Source organism: Cryptococcus neoformans, chromosome 5, assembly GCF_000149385.1.
Source record: "Cryptococcus neoformans var. neoformans B-3501A chromosome 5, whole genome shotgun sequence".
Classification (NCBI taxonomy): Eukaryota; Fungi; Basidiomycota; class Tremellomycetes; order Tremellales; family Cryptococcaceae; genus Cryptococcus; species Cryptococcus deneoformans.
Window position 1 is genome coordinate 501,008 of NC_009181.1, and position 19,571 is coordinate 520,578.

General features: G+C 51.2%; 7 protein-coding genes across 8 annotated transcripts in view; 3 read left to right on the forward strand and 4 right to left on the reverse strand.

The window, feature by feature from the left end:
- Positions 1-1,934, forward strand: part of CNBE1890 (hypothetical protein) — a gene marked incomplete at both ends in the record, with an annotated part of 2,081 nt that extends 147 nt beyond the window's left edge. Inside the window, 4 exons of the mRNA XM_770381.1 lie at positions 57-991; positions 1,044-1,460; positions 1,511-1,746; positions 1,802-1,934. Of these exons, the coding sequence (XP_775474.1) occupies positions 57-991; positions 1,044-1,460; positions 1,511-1,746; positions 1,802-1,934 (1,721 nt within the window). The remainder of the gene's footprint in view (positions 1-56; positions 992-1,043; positions 1,461-1,510; positions 1,747-1,801) is intronic.
- Positions 1,935-2,317: 383 nt separating this feature from the next.
- Positions 2,318-3,299, reverse strand: CNBE1900 (hypothetical protein; the record flags this gene model as incomplete). Its single annotated transcript, XM_770382.1, has 3 exons — positions 2,318-2,606; positions 2,668-2,811; positions 2,866-3,299. The coding sequence occupies 3 exons, from the start codon at positions 3,297-3,299 to the stop codon at positions 2,318-2,320; spliced, it is 867 nt and encodes a 288-aa protein (XP_775475.1).
- Positions 3,300-3,584: 285 nt separating this feature from the next.
- Positions 3,585-5,366, forward strand: CNBE1910 (hypothetical protein; the record flags this gene model as incomplete). Its single annotated transcript, XM_770383.1, has 9 exons — positions 3,585-3,676; positions 3,733-3,779; positions 3,833-4,003; positions 4,059-4,084; positions 4,138-4,174; positions 4,225-4,289; positions 4,345-4,611; positions 4,667-5,066; positions 5,119-5,366. 9 exons carry the CDS (start codon positions 3,585-3,587, stop codon positions 5,364-5,366), a joined length of 1,353 nt encoding a protein of 450 aa, XP_775476.1.
- Positions 5,367-5,546: 180 nt separating this feature from the next.
- CNBE1920 (hypothetical protein) lies at positions 5,547-7,185 on the reverse strand (the record flags this gene model as incomplete). Its single annotated transcript, XM_770384.1, has 4 exons — positions 5,547-5,595; positions 5,661-5,873; positions 5,953-6,824; positions 6,874-7,185. 4 exons carry the CDS (start codon positions 7,183-7,185, stop codon positions 5,547-5,549), a joined length of 1,446 nt encoding a protein of 481 aa, XP_775477.1.
- Positions 7,186-7,723: 538 nt separating this feature from the next.
- CNBE1930 (hypothetical protein) lies at positions 7,724-11,210 on the forward strand (the record flags this gene model as incomplete). The annotated part of the gene is made up of 16 exons (XM_770385.1): positions 7,724-7,818; positions 7,870-8,259; positions 8,333-8,501; positions 8,614-8,727; positions 8,798-8,982; positions 9,048-9,315; positions 9,369-9,434; positions 9,523-9,658; positions 9,739-9,889; positions 9,957-10,196; positions 10,265-10,388; positions 10,445-10,590; positions 10,650-10,711; positions 10,778-11,002; positions 11,063-11,125; positions 11,182-11,210. 16 exons carry the CDS (start codon positions 7,724-7,726, stop codon positions 11,208-11,210), a joined length of 2,463 nt encoding a protein of 820 aa, XP_775478.1.
- Positions 11,211-11,343: 133 nt separating this feature from the next.
- CNBE1940 (hypothetical protein) lies at positions 11,344-15,957 on the reverse strand (the record flags this gene model as incomplete). 2 transcript variants are annotated; one of them, XM_770386.1, is made up of 5 exons in its annotated part: positions 11,344-11,763; positions 11,813-12,437; positions 12,493-13,136; positions 13,219-14,924; positions 14,985-15,957. In XM_770386.1, 5 exons carry the CDS (start codon positions 15,955-15,957, stop codon positions 11,344-11,346), a joined length of 4,368 nt encoding a protein of 1,455 aa, XP_775479.1. The 2 variants fall into 2 exon arrangements, with proteins under 2 accessions (XP_775479.1, XP_775480.1); XM_770387.1 differs by having other exon boundaries at positions 11,646-11,768.
- Positions 15,958-16,653: 696 nt separating this feature from the next.
- Positions 16,654-18,882, reverse strand: CNBE1950 (hypothetical protein; the record flags this gene model as incomplete). The annotated part of the gene is made up of 6 exons (XM_770388.1): positions 16,654-16,780; positions 16,833-17,202; positions 17,267-17,701; positions 17,750-18,285; positions 18,502-18,562; positions 18,663-18,882. The coding sequence occupies 6 exons, from the start codon at positions 18,880-18,882 to the stop codon at positions 16,654-16,656; spliced, it is 1,749 nt and encodes a 582-aa protein (XP_775481.1).
- Between the last annotated feature and the right edge of the window lie 689 nt (positions 18,883-19,571).

Consider the following 19,571-nt stretch of genomic DNA (forward strand, 5'->3'; position numbering starts at 1 on the left):
AAGTGCAGAATATCATCAAGTTGATGGGCAGATCAACTGACGTGAATGGGATCCAGCCGGTATGCATGTTGACCAAGCAGGCCAGGGAGGATGGCATCAGCCCTCCTCTCTTCCATCTCTTGCTCTCCGTCCGATGCGCCCTTCTCCAACCCCTTCGTCGTCGTCTCGCCCTAAACTATCTCTGACCCCGCTTACCCCGACTATTCCTGCTTCGTCAAGCTCTGCTCCTTCTTCAGCGTCCCCAGCTCCTCCCAATAGGCCAGCACTCTTGAACGCTCATTCTGCTAGAGGATATGGGGAGAGAAACACACCAAGCTTAAAACTTTCCATTCCAGGAGCCAGCTCCGTCGGACCGGGCTTCTCCACCGAGCACGACTACCCTCTTGAACTGCCGGATGATACCGACGCATTATCCTCTGAACTGAAGACGCCGACGCCTGGACGTCCTGCTGGAGGAGGCTTGAATCTAAGTCTGTCTTCCCTTTCACTTACATCTTCCGAAGATGCGAACCCCACACTACAAGCTCGCGGAAGGGACTATGATGAAGGAGAATCATCGTATGGTTACGGGTGTGTGGGTAACGGTCTGATTGGACCTGGAGGTGATGCGATCAGTGCCATGACGGAGGATATTAGACAAGCATTATCTCGAAACCGGTTTGAAACTGGGTCCGATAGAGGAGGAGCGAGGAGCCGAGCAGGCAGCTTGATGAGCGATAGTAGCCGGGCTACCGCAGGACGTGATCGGTCAGATTCGGCATCACTGTATAACGCAGCTTCAAGGCGTGAATCACCGTCTGCTAGCCTATCGGGAGGATCTGCAAGACAAAGTCTGGATCTACCGCGAGCAGCAGAAGAGGTGAACGAGCACAAGGAATCACCAGTATTTGATCCTGAAGGACTGGTAATGATGAGAAGGCTCGGTGAAGGGACTGGTGGCTCAGTGGATATGGTACAGGACCGAGCCACAGGTCGCATTATGGCCAAGAAGGTAAGGATAACCATTGGATTCTGTCATGACTACCATTAACCACTGACTGCAGGTTATCACTCGAACCTCGAACCCAATGGTGCACAAGCAGCTCCTTCGTGAACTAGAGATTCTTAACTCTTGCGCTTCGCCGTTTATTGTGGAACATTATGGATCTTTCTTGGCGGATCATGATTCGTCAATAGGAATTCTCATGGAGTACTGCGAAGCCGGCAGTCTGGATAGTCTTCTGGGTAAGATGAAGAAGAAGAGTATGAGGTGCTCCGAACATGTCCTGGGTAGAGTTGCGTCTTCGGTGTTGAAAGGTCTTGATTATCTCCACCAACGGCGGATCGTTCATCGAGACATCAAACCCTCCAATATCCTTATCACTCGACAGGGGGCCGTCAAGCTTTGTGATTTTGGAGTCAGTGGAGAGCTGGTAGAGTCTTTGGCGGGGACTTTTACTGGGACAAGCTTTTACATGGCCGTAAGTAACCCCTTTGGTACATCAAACCGAATAGCTGATGTCGTAATTAGCCTGAAAGAATACAAAACAAGCCTTACTCGATCAAGGCGGACGTTTGGTCTCTCGGCATGACCTTGCACGAGATCGCCCACCTCCGATTCCCATTTCCTCCCGAGGGCGAAAATCAATCAGTTGCACCTATAGAGTTATTGTCATACATTGTGACGGCACCCGTACCGGTAATGATCGATGATCTAAGTGTGGGGAGGGTGTGGAGCGAGCCTATCAAAGATTTCATGGGACAATGGCAAGTTCATCTTCATTGAGGGAGCAAGATACGATGCTAAAAGAAATATATCCAGCTTGATAAGATCGGGAACAGATAGGCCCTACCCTTGGCAACTACTGCAGCATCCCTTCATTGTCGCCAGTGAAGCTAAAAAGGTGAACATGGCCAAATGGGTAGCAGCCCTTTGCAACTGGCCTCTATCATAGAAAAAAAAAGGGGGGGGCGCCATATGCCCATCCAAAATTGTCCCCGCGCCCTTGATGGGTGTTTGTTTTTATTGGCCTCCAGCAGATACGTACGATTGCTAGCTTAATACCTGCCTCACGCGGATCTCGCATTGACAGTTTTCTGTGCTTCGCATACACGCATACACCAGTCTCTTACGATACAAGTAATATGCCCAGAGTCATGTCGCAACGAATGTTCATAAATCCTATTTATATCTGTGCTTGTATATATCATTAAAGTCGTCTCAAATGCATAGCATATGTTCTGTCCTTGTTTGGAAAACGTTGCAGTTTTGTGGGTCAACATACAGCACTGGCGCTGGAAGAAATGATTGATCTTCAAAGAAATGTACCTATATGCACTACGCTGCAATGCTCTTCTTCTTCTTGTTCTTCTTCTTCCCCGCTTTCTCATTCTCCTTTACACTCCCCCCGGCGCTGACTTCTTCGTACATATCTTCCCCGACAGAGTGTGTCCAAGAAGCGAAACCACCGACGATGAAGCCAAGAATGGAAGCAAACGCCACAGTCAATGGGTAGCTTTGCCAAGGACGGTCCCAATCAAGCGCGATGGGAATGGCGCCGATCCATGCACCAACAAAGGTGCCGATAACAGGGTAAACGAGCGCGCGCTCTATGGGATTCTCGGGCCTGGGAAGAACAGAAGACGATGAGGGCAAATGCGGGGTTATCTGGAGAAGAATGTGCTTACTGGAACTGGCAGAAGAGACGAGTCATGCGGAACCGGGCATAGATTCCTTGATCGTACATTGATGGGATACCCAACGTGTACACCGGCGTCCACACTGTGAGTATAGACAAATGTAAAGCCAAAAGAAGAGAGTGAGAGAAATAGCTGAAGCGAGTCAGCAACGACCCCGCAAAGGTTCTTGACACAGAGGAGGCTTACCTGTTAAGGGGCGCTCCCATGAGGGAGAGGAACAGATAATAGACCAAAGCCATGCCTGCAGTGGCCATCCCGGCTTCTTTGAACCTCGCAAACATCTTTGTGGTCCTCCTTGTCCTTTCCTCCATATCGCTTTCACCGACGACCTCTTCTTTCTTGGCGACGGACTTACCCTCCCACCAGCCCTTCATCTTTCCTCCCCACCAGAACATTATCATTCCCACCCCGATAACATCCCAGGCCATGGTGATGAGTGGCCTTGAGGTTATGGGTGTGAGGAATGGGTGTTCTGGTCTGTCTGCTGAGGATGATTGGGCGAGGGGAGCGGAGAGGAAGTAGGATGTGGAGTGTGGGAGAGATGTGAATGCTGCGATGAGGAGGATGGCGAGGTATATAAGGAGGGTGAAGTATTCTGGGAGGGGGAGGGCGGGGGCCATGGCGGAGAGCGGAGATTGCGGAAATGAGATGAAATGAAAGTCGTCGATAAATGTCGGTCAATTCTTGTATAAATATAAACGTCTACGTTAATTTAAGGAACAGAGCGAGGAACGGGAACGGGAAGCGGTGATGTCCGGTCTTGTTTACGTTGTCATGACGCGAATCCGCCAGTGATGCGCCTTCCATTCATGTTATATTTATCCAGACATTACAGTCCATAGCAGCAACATTGTTCCAGAGAGGATATCCTGACACTTACAGAGGTCTCTCAACTGCTAGTCACAATGAAAGACCCGGGTCTCATATCCTCATTCCTCCAGACCACTGCCGGCGAATGGTTCATGATCCTCTCCCTCGTCTTTGGTGGCTGCTGCTCGTAAGTATATTTTTCGAAGCGCCTCGACTGTCTGCACCAACTCATCCTCACAATAGCAACGTATGGGCATTGGAGGGAGTCCTCAAGGACCATCCCAAATCTGGTAAATTGCCCGTTCGACCTCGTGGAGATCCGGCAAGTACTAAGACGCTGCAGGCACATTCCTTACATTCTCCCAGTTTGTCTTTGTCGCTCTACAGAACCTTTCCTCGCAAGTCGAGCTGGCCCGAAGCAGATCAGGAATACTTTATCCCAAGCTCAAGACACGGAATGTACCTCTGAAACGCTGGATAATACAGGTGATCTTATTCTTTGCCGTCAGCTTGAGTAAGTGTGCCTCTGTGTGTGTGTGTGTTGCTGTTTGCCAGCTCATTTCGTGCAGTGAACAATTACGCGTTCGGCTTAAAGGTAGGCAGTGGTATAAGTAGGTATCTCGCAATGATTACTAAAACGCTCCATAGATTCCTGTAACCATTCACATTATTTTTCGGAGTGGTGGTCAGTACAATGTTCGTGATAGGTGTAGCCCAACTGACTACCATTCATAGGTCTTTGCGTATCGATGGTCGTTGGGAGGGTGATCGGGAAGCGGAGATATTCAATAGCCCAGATGGTGAGAAACAAACACATCATGGCCAGCATTTAACTTCCTTTTGTTCTATCTATAGCTTGCTGGGTTGCTCATCACCATCGGCATCGTCATCGCTACCCTTTCCGCCCCCCATCGACAACCGTCCCGATCAAGTGGCACAGTATCAACAAGTACGACTGAATCAGTCGTCCGACCAACTTCTTGGATGGCCCATGAGCGGGACTACCTGGCAGGTATAGCTATCCTTGCCGCTGCTCTTTTTCTATCTGCACTCCTGGGGCTGTATCAGGAGCATACTTATCGTATGTATGGGAAGCAGTGGAAAGAAGCATTATTCTATGGCGTGGGTTTTCGTCATATGCATTTTACATTTCACATCGCTAATCGAATCCCTACAGCATTTTCTCTCACTCCCTCTCTTTACACCCTTCTATTCCGACCTTATCCAAACATACAACGCCTATACTTCCTCTCCATCTCTCACTTTACTATCCATTCCTCGACCTTCAGCTTCCCTTTTCCCTGCCCTCTTCACTGAAAATCCAACCTCTTTTTCGTCCGCCAAATACTTTGACTGGCACGAGCTTCTCATTCCTTCCGCCATGTTTGCTCTCGCTCTCAACCTCATCACTCAAGGTCTCTGTGTCAGGGGTGTGAACAGGTTGACGACGAGGGTGAATTCGGTGACGGTGAACTTGGTGTTGACGGTGAGAAAGGCAGTCAGTCTGGCTATCAGTGTTTGGTATTATGGGAGCGGACTGACATGGAGCTTGGTCGTTGGTGGTGCGATGGTGTTATGCAAGTGTTTTCTTTATTGCTCAAAGGCGAAACATGCTTATTTCTCACTCAGTGGGCACCATCCTCTACTCCCTCGCCCCCGGTCCCAAAGGTCTAGGACCATCCGCTTCAGATAAAGATAAGACACCAACGATCAAAACCTCTTCACGACCTCGGCCTATCATTGTTGAGCAGAAAGAAGGCGACGGAGGGAATGGATCAAACCAGCAGTCCGATCCTTTGGTATCAGCCGGTCTGAGGTATCGCCAAAGCCCTATGGAAGGGTCTGTCATGGAAAAAAGTGCAACGAAAAGCCGATGATTATTGTTTGTAGACATGTATAGAGTCATGATGAATCTTCCATCGCTCGTTCGTTTGTAAATGCCAAGTCCATGTGTCCAGTGAAAGGTAGCCAAGTCCATGTATCCTGTGAAAGGTAGCCAAGTCCATGTATCCTGTGAAAGGTAACAATGCATCCGAAAAGAAAAAAAGAAAGATGGTCTAGTGCTTGGCCGCTGTCTGCTTTCCTCTTGGTCGCTCGGTAACAACACTGCAATACGAAAAAAATTAGCATCCCGATTCACGGCTGTCAGGTCCAAACATGAATACACGTACGCCTTGTTCCCGTCCTTGTCCTTGGGCCTCCTCGTTCTGACGTGCTGCAATGTACCGTAGATACTCCTGGGGTGCTTGTTACCCTTGCTCTTACCTCGACCACCACCGTGGGCGTGGTCGACAGAGTTCATGGCCGCACCACGGACGTGGGGTCGACGACCGAGCCAGCGGTTTCGACCGGCCTTACCAAGTTGTCGGAACTGGTGCTCTTTGCTGCAGTAAAAAGAAAAAAAGAAAAAAAAAGGAGCTGTCAGTTGGGTCCTTTTGAAAAAGTGAAGACGCATGGACTTACTTGCTAACCACACCGATGGTGGCGACACATCCAGGATCCAACTTTCTCACTTCACCGCTTTGCAGCTTGACCAACACGAAACCCTTCTTGGGCACCCGATTACCCTCCTCATCGAAACCACCGCCCATTGTGAGAACATCGGAGCCACCGATAGATCGACCGTCGCTGCCTTGGTGAGAGACGACCTGGCCAAAAGTGCCTGCTGATCGACAGAGCTGCATCCTGCCATCCACGGTAAGCGAGATGTTGTGCACTTGCATACCCGGAGGGATGAGATAGAGAGGGAGGACGTTTCCGGGTTTGAGAGTGACGGTACGGAGCATACCGAGCGCACGGCGCATTTCTGGGGTGTCGGTCGCTCGAGATTTACGAGGAGGAGAGACGGCGTCGGTTTCGCCGCTGGGAAGCGTAGAGCCGTACATTGAGGAAGTCATGTCACACTGTTGGATCAGCTTTTCCGGTATGCCGCTTCGGTAGGAAACTACGACATCGCCAGCTCTCAGTCCTAAAGGAGCAATGATGTAGCTCCAGCCGCCCTTGACGGCTTCGTTGTCGTGACCGCCTTCGGCCAAGCTCTCCTCTGCCTGCTCAGCGCTCAGGGTAGACGTCGAACCCTGCTTCCTGATGAGGGCGATGTGGGCAGATCGCCCCGGGTCATACTCGATGCGGATGACTCTGTGCTCGCCGGACGCGCGACGATGGAAATCGACGATACGGATCCGGCGCTTGTGCCCACCACCGCGGTGACGGGTGACGATCTGGCCGGTGTCGTTGCCCCGGCCGCCTTTGCGACGGAGCGGCACGGTGAGCTCCTTGACGGGGCCGCCTTTGTGGAGGTGGGGGTGGAAGGGGTAGACGACGTGGCGCAGGGACTGTGGTCACGGGTTCAGCACGGGCGGGGGAGGGGGGAGGGGGGCTTACAGGGATGAAGGGGAAGCCTGGGCCGGTGTATCTCTTCAGGATTGCGCCCTCGTCCTTTTTCGTGGGGGGGGGACCGCCGAACATCATTTGTTGTTTTTCGTCTGCACCGGGTGCGCCGGTCGAGTAGCGGGCGGCGAGGACGCTCGGGATGCGCGCGCGGACTGTGCGGCGGAGGGCCCGGGCGGCGGAGAGGGCGGGGCGGTGCAGGGCGGGCATCGGGGGGGTGGGGGAGGGGATGGGCAGAGGCAAGACACTGGAAACACTTGCACCCAGACTTTCGACTTTCCACCCGAAAACTCGCGTGCAGACCATGTGGCAGGCGGCCGTCACCGCATCCCTGTTATTTATTCTGCGGTCACCGCATCCCTGTTATTTATTCTGCGAATCATCCTTTGCTTATTAGTCTGTTTGTTCTTGATTTCGCACGGATACCCGCTAGGATCGGCGGCCTTGTCCTGTTATTCCCCAAGACGGCTGGCAGCTCGAAGCCCCAAGGCCAGCATAAATCACGGCGCAATCAAAACACAGGCAAACTCGACAATGCAGCACAGTCGCAACAGCCAGCCACGTTCGACCATTCACAAGCACGTTCATGCCGCCCTTTGTCAGCCGCAATGCACCTGCTGCTATGCCTGCCGCTAGTTTGCCCGGCACATTTGCTAGCCGCCAGTGGAGGTCCGCATCCGGTAGGTCTGAGCTAGCAGTACTAATCCTTCACCCGTTCATCGAGCCACGTCCCATACTTATAGGCTGGCGAGTCAGAATGCATGTCTGTCCCTGATCCTATTCTTTTCTTGTTTTGAAGCAATATCCAGACGCATAGGCCATTCTAATCTTCTAGACTGGCATCATGGCTATCGTCCTCGCCACGGCTCATCCCGGGTCTATCACCCTGCCGCACATACTTCTCATTCTTTCGGCCGGCGCGATGATCCTCTATCTACAGTGAGTCCCTTGCTACATTCCGAACAGTAGATCAACTAACATGGTTACCAGACCACTCAAATCTCTGCTCACCACCTTGGTCCCTCTTTCCCGATCTTCCTTGGGCTATGCTCTCGTCTTCCTCTCTTCTATAGCCCTTACGCTTGGCCTGTGGCCAGCCTTGCACATTCCGCTCAGGTTCATGTACAATTGCTTCTTCAAGCCCTTTTTACACCGTGGTAGTCGAGACCAGAAAGACCACCTCGAGGCGTTTTACGCCGGGCAAGCCGATTTATATGACACGACACGCTCCCAGCTCCTCAAGGGTAGAGAGACCATGCTTCAGCTGTTGGCTGCCCATCTCAAAGCTCAGCCTATGGTGAGGCTTCCCGTTAGTGCACCCTCCAAACCGAGGATATGGGTGGATTTGGGAGGTGGTACCGGTTGGAACATTGAAAAGATGTACGTCTTTTGCGTCTTGTACGAGTCAAAAACGTTTTGAAAACTGTGACTAAAACCTGAAACCTTGCCATAGGGATGAGTATCTTCCATTGACCTACTTTGATGCGATATACATCATCGACCTATGTGAACCCCTCTTGGAAGTGGCCAGGGCCAGGATCAAGGCAAGGGGGTGGAAGAATGTCCACGTCTTGTGCCAAGATGCTAGTAGGTTTGTTTTGCCAGAGTGGGAGAGCGGGGCAGTGGATCCGAGGGGAAGTCTGACGGCGATCACCATGAGCTATTCGCTCTCCATGGCAAGTTTTCAGACATTTCGACCTTTTCTTTCCGATGAGCTGATTGTTTCCTACACAGATACCTCCCTTTTACCAAGTCTTGGATAGATGTGATCAAGTTCTTGATACTCAAAGGGGATTGATGGCCGTTGTCGACTTTTACACTTCGCGAGAAGTAGGTAACAAGGAACGCGTAAGCCCTCTCCCTTTTTTTTTTGACTATCACTATCAGATGGTCAGCTAATAACTTTCTTTATACATAGGCCATCGGTACAGCGAGCAAACGTGTATCTTGGTTCTCAAAATGGTTCTGGGAGTGCTGGTTCGACCTCGATGGCGTTCATCTTCACGGGTCTCGACGAGAGTACCTGGAATACAAAATGGGCACCATCAAGACGTACAATGCGCGGAACAACTTTTTGAACACTTGGTTCATACAAATCCCCTAGTATGTCCCCTATATAACCTTTTGGCTTGAGGGGAAAAATTGGATAGATTGACATATTAAATCAGCTATGTCTTCTTGGGTTGCTCACGACAACGAGATGCTTCTGCGTCCGCCAAATCGTTTACTTTGGAAGCCGGTAATCGTCTCGGCCAAAGCGACCTCGGCCTCCTCACCCCTACCTCGCCTTTTACCAACTCTCCATCTGTATTTGGCTCTCCTTCACCCATGCTGGAAATGCCAGAATTAGTTCTAGGACCGAGTGCGGCACAGGCGACTCAAACAATTTTTGAAGTCGGTGCTCCTCTAAGCCCGTTTCACTACCATCTGAGAAAGGTCGGTATTTTTATTCTGGTTCTGTTGGATGGAGAAAACTGATGGAGACACAGGCATGGAGGATACCTTACCTTGAAGAAAAAATCCACGAGCAATTCAGGACTCACATTTACGGATGGGTCAGTCGAGCGCCGGGGGGGGGGGGTTCTTGATCCCAAATACCACACCACCCGAAACTAACTTTTTTGCATGTGTTGACTCAAATAGACTTGGGAAGATCCGGCGGTGGACGTCAAGAAATTGAACATCAACAAAGATGACCACATCCTTGCCATCACCTCTGCAGGTGACAATGTGCTCCATTACGCCTTGACGGCCAAACCTGCAAGGATCCATGCCGTCGGTCAGTATTATTCATTAAATTCTCATCAATCCTTTACATCATCCAAAACCCTGACCAAAATGAATTCTTTACGATGATAGATATGAACCCGTGTCAAGGTCACATTTTAGAGCTCAAACTTGCAGCTATCCAGGCATTGGAATACAATGATTTCTGGCTCATTTTTGGTGAAGGCCGCCACCCAGAGTTTGACAAGCTTTTGACTACCAAGCTATCTCCCTTCTTGTCTTCGTAAGTCCCCCCCGTCCTAAAATAAAAAGCTACATCTTTCTCTAACATGGTTGGGGGGTTTACAAAGACATGCCTACGCGTATTGGAAAACCCATACATCTCAGTTCTCACGCAATTTCTACTTTCGAGGCTACAGCGGCTGGGCTCTCCGTCTCGCCCAGATTGCATTCTTTATCGCTGGTGTTAGAGGGGATGTCAAGCGCTTGTGTCAGGCGACTTCGACGGCTGAACAGGAAAGGATTTGGCAAAAGAAGATTAGACCCGTTTTCTTGAACAAGGTGATGGTCAAACTGTTTCTTGGTAATCCGTAAGTGTGGTTTGGCTTCAATTCTACTCATTCATGAGTATGATTTGAGACTTAACACAGAGCCTTAGACTCTTCAATTGGCATGCTTTGGGTGTCCCACAAAATCAGATGAATTGCTTCTTACAGGATGGGAGCGTGGAAGATTACGTCAAGGCGACTTTGGATCCCATCCCCACGCTTTCTACACTCAAGGTACGTGGGACTTTTAACGTATACTTTTGAGTTATCTGACATTTTTTACACCATAGGATGACAACTATTTCTTCCTCCTTTGCTTGAATGGGAGGTACACTAGAACATCATGTCCCGCTTTTCTCAAACCTGAAGGGTTTAAAGCTCTCAAGAACAGCAAAAGTACAGATGCGTTCAAGCTGCACACGGATACTATTCTCAAGTGAGTTTTATCGCCGTTATAGATTCGCCAGCGTTGCATGTATTGACAGATAATGCCAGCGTTTTGAGGGGTCTTCCCGATGAGTCGCTCACCAAAATCATCGTCATGGATTCAATGGACTGTGAGTTTAGCTGTTTGGCACCCTACCACCTTTACCGCCCGGTTCAATAACACGCCGTTTTCATAGGGTTCGATCCTATTCCACCTGGCACCCCACTTCCCCAAGGAGATTCAACAGCGCTAGATACGCTTCAAGCGACTCCAGAGAAAGCACTCGAACACCTCCGTGCTGAATTGGACTATGAAATACTCGAAATGAAAAGAGTGTTAAAGGTTGGGGGTATAGCGGTTTGGCGAAGTGCGGCCAAGAGGCCCTGGTATAGGCAGAGATTTGAAGCTGCTGGTCTCAAGGGTGAGTGATATATATGTCGTGTCCAGCCTCAAGAGCTGTCTGTTTGCTAAAAGCAACTAGTTCAACCGATAGATATTCGCGAGAATCAAGAGGCCATAGACCGCGTTAACATGTACGCCAGCTGTGAGTCTTGCTTGTTTCAGGTCCATCTCTACTAGGTATCCGCTGATAGGACGTAGTCTGGAAAGCGGTAAAGGTAATGGAGTAAGAAATAAAGTGTTGGGCATCGTTTGCAGGCGGTTCATTTGCAATCGTTACAAGTCGTGATATTAGATACCAAAACAGTTAACAAATTCCAGATTCTATCTATATACCACACAAAATCAGATATGCTATTTTGCTCAGCCGTCTGTACCGTAGTACCAAAAAAACATGGCAATCACACATGATAGAGCACTTCCCGTCAACCACATTACCGATATTCCCCTCCGCCTTCGTTGACGACCGACTGCGGGATCCTCTGAAGCATCAATCGAATTTGGACTGTCACGTCCGGTTACCAATTTCAAAGCCGTCCACGGCAAGCGTAAGACTGAGAAGATGAGGGTGGCGATAAACCATATCGGGTGGAAAAACATTTTGATTATCTTGCAAGGGACCTTGATCCACTGGAAAACGTACCAGGCCACGCGTATGGTGAAGCCTAAGCCTTTCGTAATACTGTCCACCAGTCGGTCACGTTGTTCAGCAAAGTGAACAATATCCAAGAATGAATTTTCCTGGCTCCGGAACCTTTCAAGCTGTGTCTTGGCGTTTCCAGCCTGTACTAAATGTTAGCATTAATACCCTTGCTGGATTCCCGATACCTACTCTTTCGAGGACATCCGCCACCCAATGTCTAACCTCTTCCTTTTGCCTGATCATCGCTTCAATTTGTCCAATCATCTTCTCCATCTCCTTGGCCATATCCTCCTTCTCCTTGCCCACTTCCTCTTCCCGCTTTTTACCAAACGCGATCATAAGCTCGGCGTGCCTCACTGGATCCACTCTGGTCAGGCCATCGGGTGCAAGGTATGTTCGACGGGGGTGGTGGCGGGCTTGCAAGGGGTCTATATGGTGCAAGGCAATCGAATTCTGCAAGGAGAGCGTGCGCTTAGGCATCGGACCAGATCCAGAGCGGGAGCTAGTTTGAAACCGATTTCGACGAGCCACAGGACCTGATTGCGACCGACCGCCGTCAGAGTTGCTATCCCCGCTACCGAAAGAACGAAGGGGAGGCACAGTATCCCGAAGCTCGTCAGATTCTACAGAGCGGCGCCTGTTGTACTTTGCATAGAGCGGTTCGACCATTGACCAATCCGTTTCCAGGTCCATGCTGATTTTCGCCTCATCGCGAGCAAAATCAATCTGGGCAAGGTATTGGCGCATAGATTCGTCAATGATGTGAATGTTGGAGTTGACAATGGCCAGACGGTCTTTTGCGGTGGCCAGATGTCTTTCAAAAGGGGGCTTTTTTAGCTTGTGTATCGAGTTAAATACTGGAGACTCACTGTGCCCGTTCCTGATAAATATCCTTCTCCAGATCCAGAATCTTTGTCAGAGCGGCCTCCTCTGCCTTTGTGACCTTTGCCTTTTCTTCCTCCGCCTGTAACTGGTTGTTCTTAAACTGCTGTTCCCTCGCGTAGATTCTTTCTGCCTCCTTCAACTCCTCATTTCTACACTCGACCAAATCCCCAGTACAATCCTTGCCTTGCCGTTTCTTGTGGTCATCAAGCCCAATCTTACGAGTACCTTTGATGAACAACTTGAGCCGACCACCTTCCTCATCAGTCACGGATTCGTGTCCAGTAAGGCCGTGCCGCTTGAAGAATGATGGCTCCTTTAGGCGATTAACATTGTTACGAGCATGACCCAAGCTGCTGCTCCTGTTTGTCACAGATCCCATTGAATCTCTGCTCACGAGTCCAGCGCGCTGTGGAGACGGGGATAATCCTGACAAGGCGACACCAGGGTGGTCGGAAGAAGGAGCAAAGTCGTTGGTCTGGCCGCTCTCACGATCACCATATGGATGAAAGTGGGGCATGGTACGCTGTTTTTTGGTAACGCTGCTGAGCTTTTCAAAAGGCTGCTTGAGGGCATGACTGAGAGATGAATGACCGACGGCACTGAGGCTTTGATGACTTCGATGGGATACCTGTTCCGAAAAGAAATCAGTAAAAACATGCCTGCAAAATAAATAAATCAATAAAATCGAAAACGAAGGGAACTGAATTTACCCGATGGTCCCGTCTCCCCGAGACTGATTTGTCTCCACCAGTGTCAAACGACGTCGACCTCGACAAGTTGGCCTCACGCATACCTTGATCCATGTCGGCCAGGGATACATTGGACGCGGTATTATTCGCGGTCCTCAATGAAAATTCATGGAGGTGGCCCTTTTTGCTGCTACCAGCTGCCGAGCTGTTATCATCCCGGTGACGATCAATGTCCTTTGACTGGCTTTGAGGGGTTAAAGCTCTCTGGCCATAGGTTCGATTGAGACTGTGCTCGACGCGATTCGCAACAGTTTGAGGGGACGCGGATGCTTCTTCTTCATTCAGCTCGTCATTACAGGCGCGTACCTGTCTAGGGGGCACAAAGTAGTTGACCACACCGCCAGAGTCTCGAAAGGCTTGTATATCATCGACAGTATATCTCCAGCCACGATGGGGAATGACGAGGTCTGGGACCCGTTTTTGAGGCGATACGTCGTTCGATCGTCGATTGGAAGAGACGGAATGGGTGCGACCGCTCCCGACAGATCTCTGCGAACCACTGAGGTCGACTCGCGATGAGGAGCCAATGCTCCTAGCGTTGGGCTGTTCGTGAGCGTGATCGGCATCACCTTGATGATGAGAGGCGGCGTAGTATTGCGCTCGAAGAGCATTTTGCTTGTCCGTCTCTGTCAACCAGCGAAGCATCTTGGGGAAATTGAGACGCGGAGGGTTTTCGATACAATCATAGACGTGCTGGTAGTATGCACGAAGATGGGCACCTGTCCGATAGGCTAGACGTTCGGCATTTGGATGAGCTGCGACTTGGGTGAGAGCTCGATACCTTCGATCTACCAGGAAAAAAAAAGAAGAAGAAAAGAAGAAAAGAAGAAAAAGGAAAAAAGCGTAAGCCACGATAAAGGTGCAGAAAAAAACGACGACAAAAGTGCCCCACTCACCTTGCATGATTTCTTCTTGTCGTCTTTCCCATTCTATTCTTCGCATCTCCTCTTCTCTCTCGCGTGCTTCCCGGTCTTTGGCATGTTCTTCCGAATACCTATCTGTTCTCCAGAGGTGCTCTTTTTCTTTAAGTCTTGGGCTGCGATCATTCGAGTCGTTGCTACCCCGCCGGCCAAAGTGAAACAGGCTACTCAAGGCGCCCTTCCGATTATTACCCCCCTTCTTCTTCTTATTATTATTATTCTCTTGCAAAAAACTCTGCTGCTGCACCGGTTGGGCAGTCTCCAAGGTACCTGAAGCTGCCTGTGTGCTCCCGTCATCAGAATCTTCCTCATCCGCTTGCGGCACGACCGGTAAATGATGTGTAAAAGGGACATGGCCGCCAGGTAATTCGGCAGATATGCTGGCCCTGGAAACCGACCTCTGCCTCTGCCTTTGGACACCAAGACCATGGCCGTCAGGGACTTCAAATGTCGATCGGAAATGTGGTGACCAGGTGGTAGTCGGCGTAGCTGGGGAAATACTGCTGACCGCAGAGACAGATCTCTCGCGACCGTGGGAGTTGGGGGAATCGTTGGTTAAAGGAGGAGGCGCAGAGACAAGGTAGGGGGAGACATGGGATGGAGGGTCAACTGTTGAGGTTGTACCATGGTTGTATGGATCGGTAGCACAGCTGGAGAAGGGTACTCGCGGGGATATGGCCTTGTTATCATTCATCAGGCGTATGGCCGATGCAAGGTCAGAGTCACTGAGAAGACTGTGTATTTGATCTTTTGTGGAAACAGAACGTGGTCAGATGTAAACAGCAGGGTATTCATAAAATGACTCACCGGTATTCAAAGATGCATCCTTGATATTGGGACCGGATCCACTCAAACCCAGACTTTCAGTAAGGGTGTCTGCTGTGCTCGGCTGTTGCTCTCGATCCCTGTCACTCTCTTCGACATTTCTCTCTGCAGTCGTGTCTCGTCCTTTTCCCTTGTCCTTCCATCTACCTTCGGGACTGCTTGTCCTCTCACCGCCGTGTTTGAGCCGGTCTACAGGTTTGGAATTGGCGGACGACATGGAGCTTTGGCGATTTGGTCGAGCGGCAGGATCATGATGCGAGCGAGACGACGCTGTACGGCCGCGGGCGGCCAAACCGTTCTGAGCAGCATGACCTCCGTCCGAGCGCGCAGAGAGGTGTGATCTCAATGAAGGTGATCTTCCGCCTCCTTTTGAGGTTCGAGACGGAGGACGGTCAGCAGTGTCTTTCGACGTCTTTCGCTTGGGTCGCTTGCCAAGCCGCCCCTCTCGCGCAGTCCCGGACGTCCTGGACACTTGGCCCGTCGCAGACGACGGCAGCACCACGCCCTGGGATCTCTTGGAAGGTGGTTCAGGCCGCCAAGTAGAGTCGCTGTGGGAGACGTCCCTGCTTGACGGTCTATGTGGCGTGGTCATGCCGGTCCCGCTGCTGCTTGTGCGGGCCCCGTCTGGCAAGGACTCCTCCTCGCTGGAGGTCTCGAAGCCGCCGACGAGCGCTGACGGTCTCTTGCCGTGGGCGAGCATGGACTCTCCTGTGCGTGGCAGTGTCTCGGACCACACTCTCCTGTCCTGGGAATGTGCGTGGGGGAGGGACGGGCGGCGGCGCCTGCCGGGCAACGGGTCGGAGGAGTCTGTGGTGCCCGAGTTGAAGGAGGCGAGGGCGGGGGAGGAGGGGGGGGACGGAAGGATGGAGGTGTGGAGGGAGGACGGGTGGAGGGGGCGGTGCGGGAGGGGGGGCTGCGGCTGGAACCTGACGGTGGATTTGGCTAGCTCTGCCATGGGGGGCGATCTCGGCGCGGGCGCGGGCGGCGTCGCTGGTGCTGCATGTGGGTCGCGGTGTATCCTGTCTGCGCTGGGGGCCGGGGCGGGTATGGCGGTGGCGGCGGTGGGCAGGGCGGCGGTGGGAGCGTGGCAGAGAACGGTTGCAGTGCAAGGTATGACGAACAGTGTCTTGTTATTCGCGCAACAAACCACGCTGGAACATGGATCTCGTCATAACCCTCGCCTCAGGGCAGTCAGTCACTATAAATTACAACCTTACTCCGTCCGCAGCACAAACCTTGCACATCGACCTCCAGAGCGTCAAAACCCAATGCATGCGATCCCAGATCGCCCGTCCATACACATCTCGGACCTCTCCCCGAGATCCATGCTCATCCATCGCGCCCAGGCGGATATTACAGCAGCAAATAAACGCGAAACAGGAGGCGACCACTATAACAAAAAAAGCAGTCAGAGTAGATAAAAAGTATAGGTGTATGGATGGTAAATAAACACGGATGACCTCGGTAAAAGGGTACAGAAAAAAAAGAACTGACGTAAATTATACCTATAGTCAAGTCGTCGTAGACAGATATACAACACTGGGAACAAGCTTAAGTCGTATGGGTCGTTGTCATTCGTCGCAATAATCCCTCCGTGGCCTGCACAGGGAGATATCGGGGAACTGGAACCTGGAACCTAGAACCACCATGCTCACCCACGGACTGTAGCCATCACAGAGGGCGCCTCCTCACTCCATTCCCAGAACATGACACCTGCGTTCCACCCCCGTTCCTTGGCCTCACTGACACACTGATGAAGATCAGAAGCACTCATATAACTTTTTATCCACATCATCAGCGTTGAAGACGTGAAGAAAAGAAAAGACGTACCCATTGGACGCGGAGCCAGGCTCAAGGGGCTTGCCAATCACAATCTTATCGAGAGGCACGCCGGCGTGAGAGTTGATTTCGAACACAGAAGTTGACGGCCATTCGCTCCCAGAATCAGTGATAAGAGTCTCACAGGACACATACTGGTCCGGGCCCTGGTTATAGAATTGCACACTGTAAAAATCAATCGAGTCTCCAACCTGCTGGTGTATAGAGACATAAGAACCATCAGAGTAGTCATTCGCTGAAGTGAACCAGGGGGCAACGGGCGCATGCGAGATGATGTATGGCGACGGAAGGAGATTTCGGAGCTCCATCTGGAGCTCGACGATCCAAGAGACCGCTTGAGCACTGTTCATAGCCGACATGTCTACATCCCATACCCCATGTCAGCGCGCGGTCTCAAGACCTTTTTTTTTTCTACCATGACCTACCCTCGTAGTCGATATCAACGCCGTCCAGATTATACTCCATGACGAAACTGGCGAGCTTTTGAGCCACTTGCTTGGCATCCGCACCGCTTGTCGTCGGCTGGTCGGTAGACCCAAAGGCAGCAATCATAATCGCGATACCGGCATCATGATACTCTTCAATAATCTGTCTTCGGTAACCTTCGTCCCAGCTCGACCATGCTTGGACATCGTCAACGGCTCCACCATTGGATTCCCAGAAAGCTAAAATGAAGCGGTTGAAAGAGCTGAGCTCAGAGACGTCGGGCATAGCGCTAAGCCACCTGTCTGCATAGATGACATAGTGAGGGGCTGACCATCCGCCAAGGTTGGTAGGTGCTGAATGGGACGATGACGCGGCAGTAGTAGTAGAACTGGCAGTGGCCGCAGGGTAGGAAACGGAGGCATTGGTGGTAGGCGCTTAGGGTTATCGTAAGTGCAGTTCGGTACGTAACGTTTCACACTCACCAGATCCATCTGAAGCAGAAGAGGTTCCCCACGAGCCCCATTGCTTGGTTCGACTTTTGTGGTCGCTGCCGGCAGTCTCTCTCCAGTCGTCGCTACTTGACGCAGACTCGCTCTTATGCCCGGCCAAGAGCCCGTCGCCAATCTGGGAAGTCAGAGTTCCTTGCGCATCAGACGTTGAAAAAGTGGCGGAAGACGTGATGGTGGCGGGGTTAAAGGCACCAGATGCGGTAGAAGAAGCGTCTTCGTCCTCACAAACCTCGTCATCGTCGTCATCATCATCATCACAGGCTTGATCATTTTTGTCGGAAGCAGTTGTAGAGGTCGTAGCAGTGGCGTAATACGAAGAAGCCGTTCCAGTCGGCTCACCATCATCAAGACCTTGTGATGGTGTTGCCGAGACATATGATGCACTGACGGCACTGCTTGCATCAAACACCAGTGAAGTGGTGGCTGAAGGAGTACCTTGAGCGCCTTGGGATGTGGTCGAGTCATCCACAAACCAAGTCCATACACATCCAACGGCGTCTTCTTGTGTCCTGCGGAAAAACAAAGTGTCAGAAACCGAGAACCGAAAAGGAGGAGCTTTGGTGCTTTGGATGGGTGGAAGAGTTTTTGTGCATCACAAAATCGTCTCAAAGGGCGCCAGCTTTTTTCCACCAAACCACAACTAGAAAAGAGGAGATGGGAGCAAGACGCATGTGACGTTTGAAGACTCGAAAGACCCAGTGAAAAATAAAAATAAAAAGACTCACGAGCAGACGATATTCTCGCCTGTGCAGTTCTGAATGACGATCCAGTCGCCCCAGTTGCACCCTAAAAATGAACGCGTTAGATCATATCCCTTGATCCATATCGTTCCACACCAAGCATCCTGCTGCCAGCCATTGAAAACCCAGGTCATCATTCAACTCACTTTGAAGTTGCAAGCCGACACAGTTCCAGCCACCATGTGTGCACCCGTCACGTTTGGTTGGGACCTCTACGTGGAGATTGTGAGGCAAAGGGGGCGTTTCGCTTTCGCCAGAGAGCGCCATGCGAGCATAATGTCGTCGATGGTCGTCGAGACGCCTGTTGTGCGGGCCAGCCGCCTCGGCAAGAGCAAGGAGAGAAAGTGTTGCTAGGGTGCAGTACATGGTGGTTTACACAGTAATGGTTTGCTTTTGCAGTAAATCAAGTGGCGTGGAAACGTTGGATAGTGGCTTTGCGCAAGTGGTCGTGAGCAGGGGACAATCTCAGCCTGCTGAGATTGGAGACGGGTGGGTGGGGGAGAGTTGAGGATGGGTTGGCGATGAAGGGAGATTTGGCACGCGGGGGCGAATGTGAACGAGAGTGAGAGAAATATATTTAGGCTTTGCAAGAGGGCGTGGTTCGCGTGTGTGGGACTAGCAGTATGTAGCAAAGGAGGGGATCGTCATAGGCCGTGCGCGAAGAGCTAATTTTTTCGCCCCGGAATGTATGGGACGCCAACTCCGATATCCTTTGCTTAGCCCGCTGCAGCCCTGGCCGAGCATTGCCGTCATCGTCAAAACTCAAAGACAAAAAAAAAGATAACCCACCACCAGAGACGCATTTCAGGTACAGGTTTGAGGGAAGAAGGACGCGTCGCATTTTGTTCCTGGCCGGTCTAGCTCCTTCTTACTCGTCTACTCGTCCAGGCACCTCGACTCATTTTGGTTGCATCTGCCATCAGCGACCATCCTTTTGCGATGCTGCAGGCCACTTGTATGCTTCCTCCTTCCTGCCGATGAAGTGCAGTATTCAGTGTACTACAGGCTCAGTGTGTAGCAAGACAACATGCCATAGACGAAAAACAATATGGTAA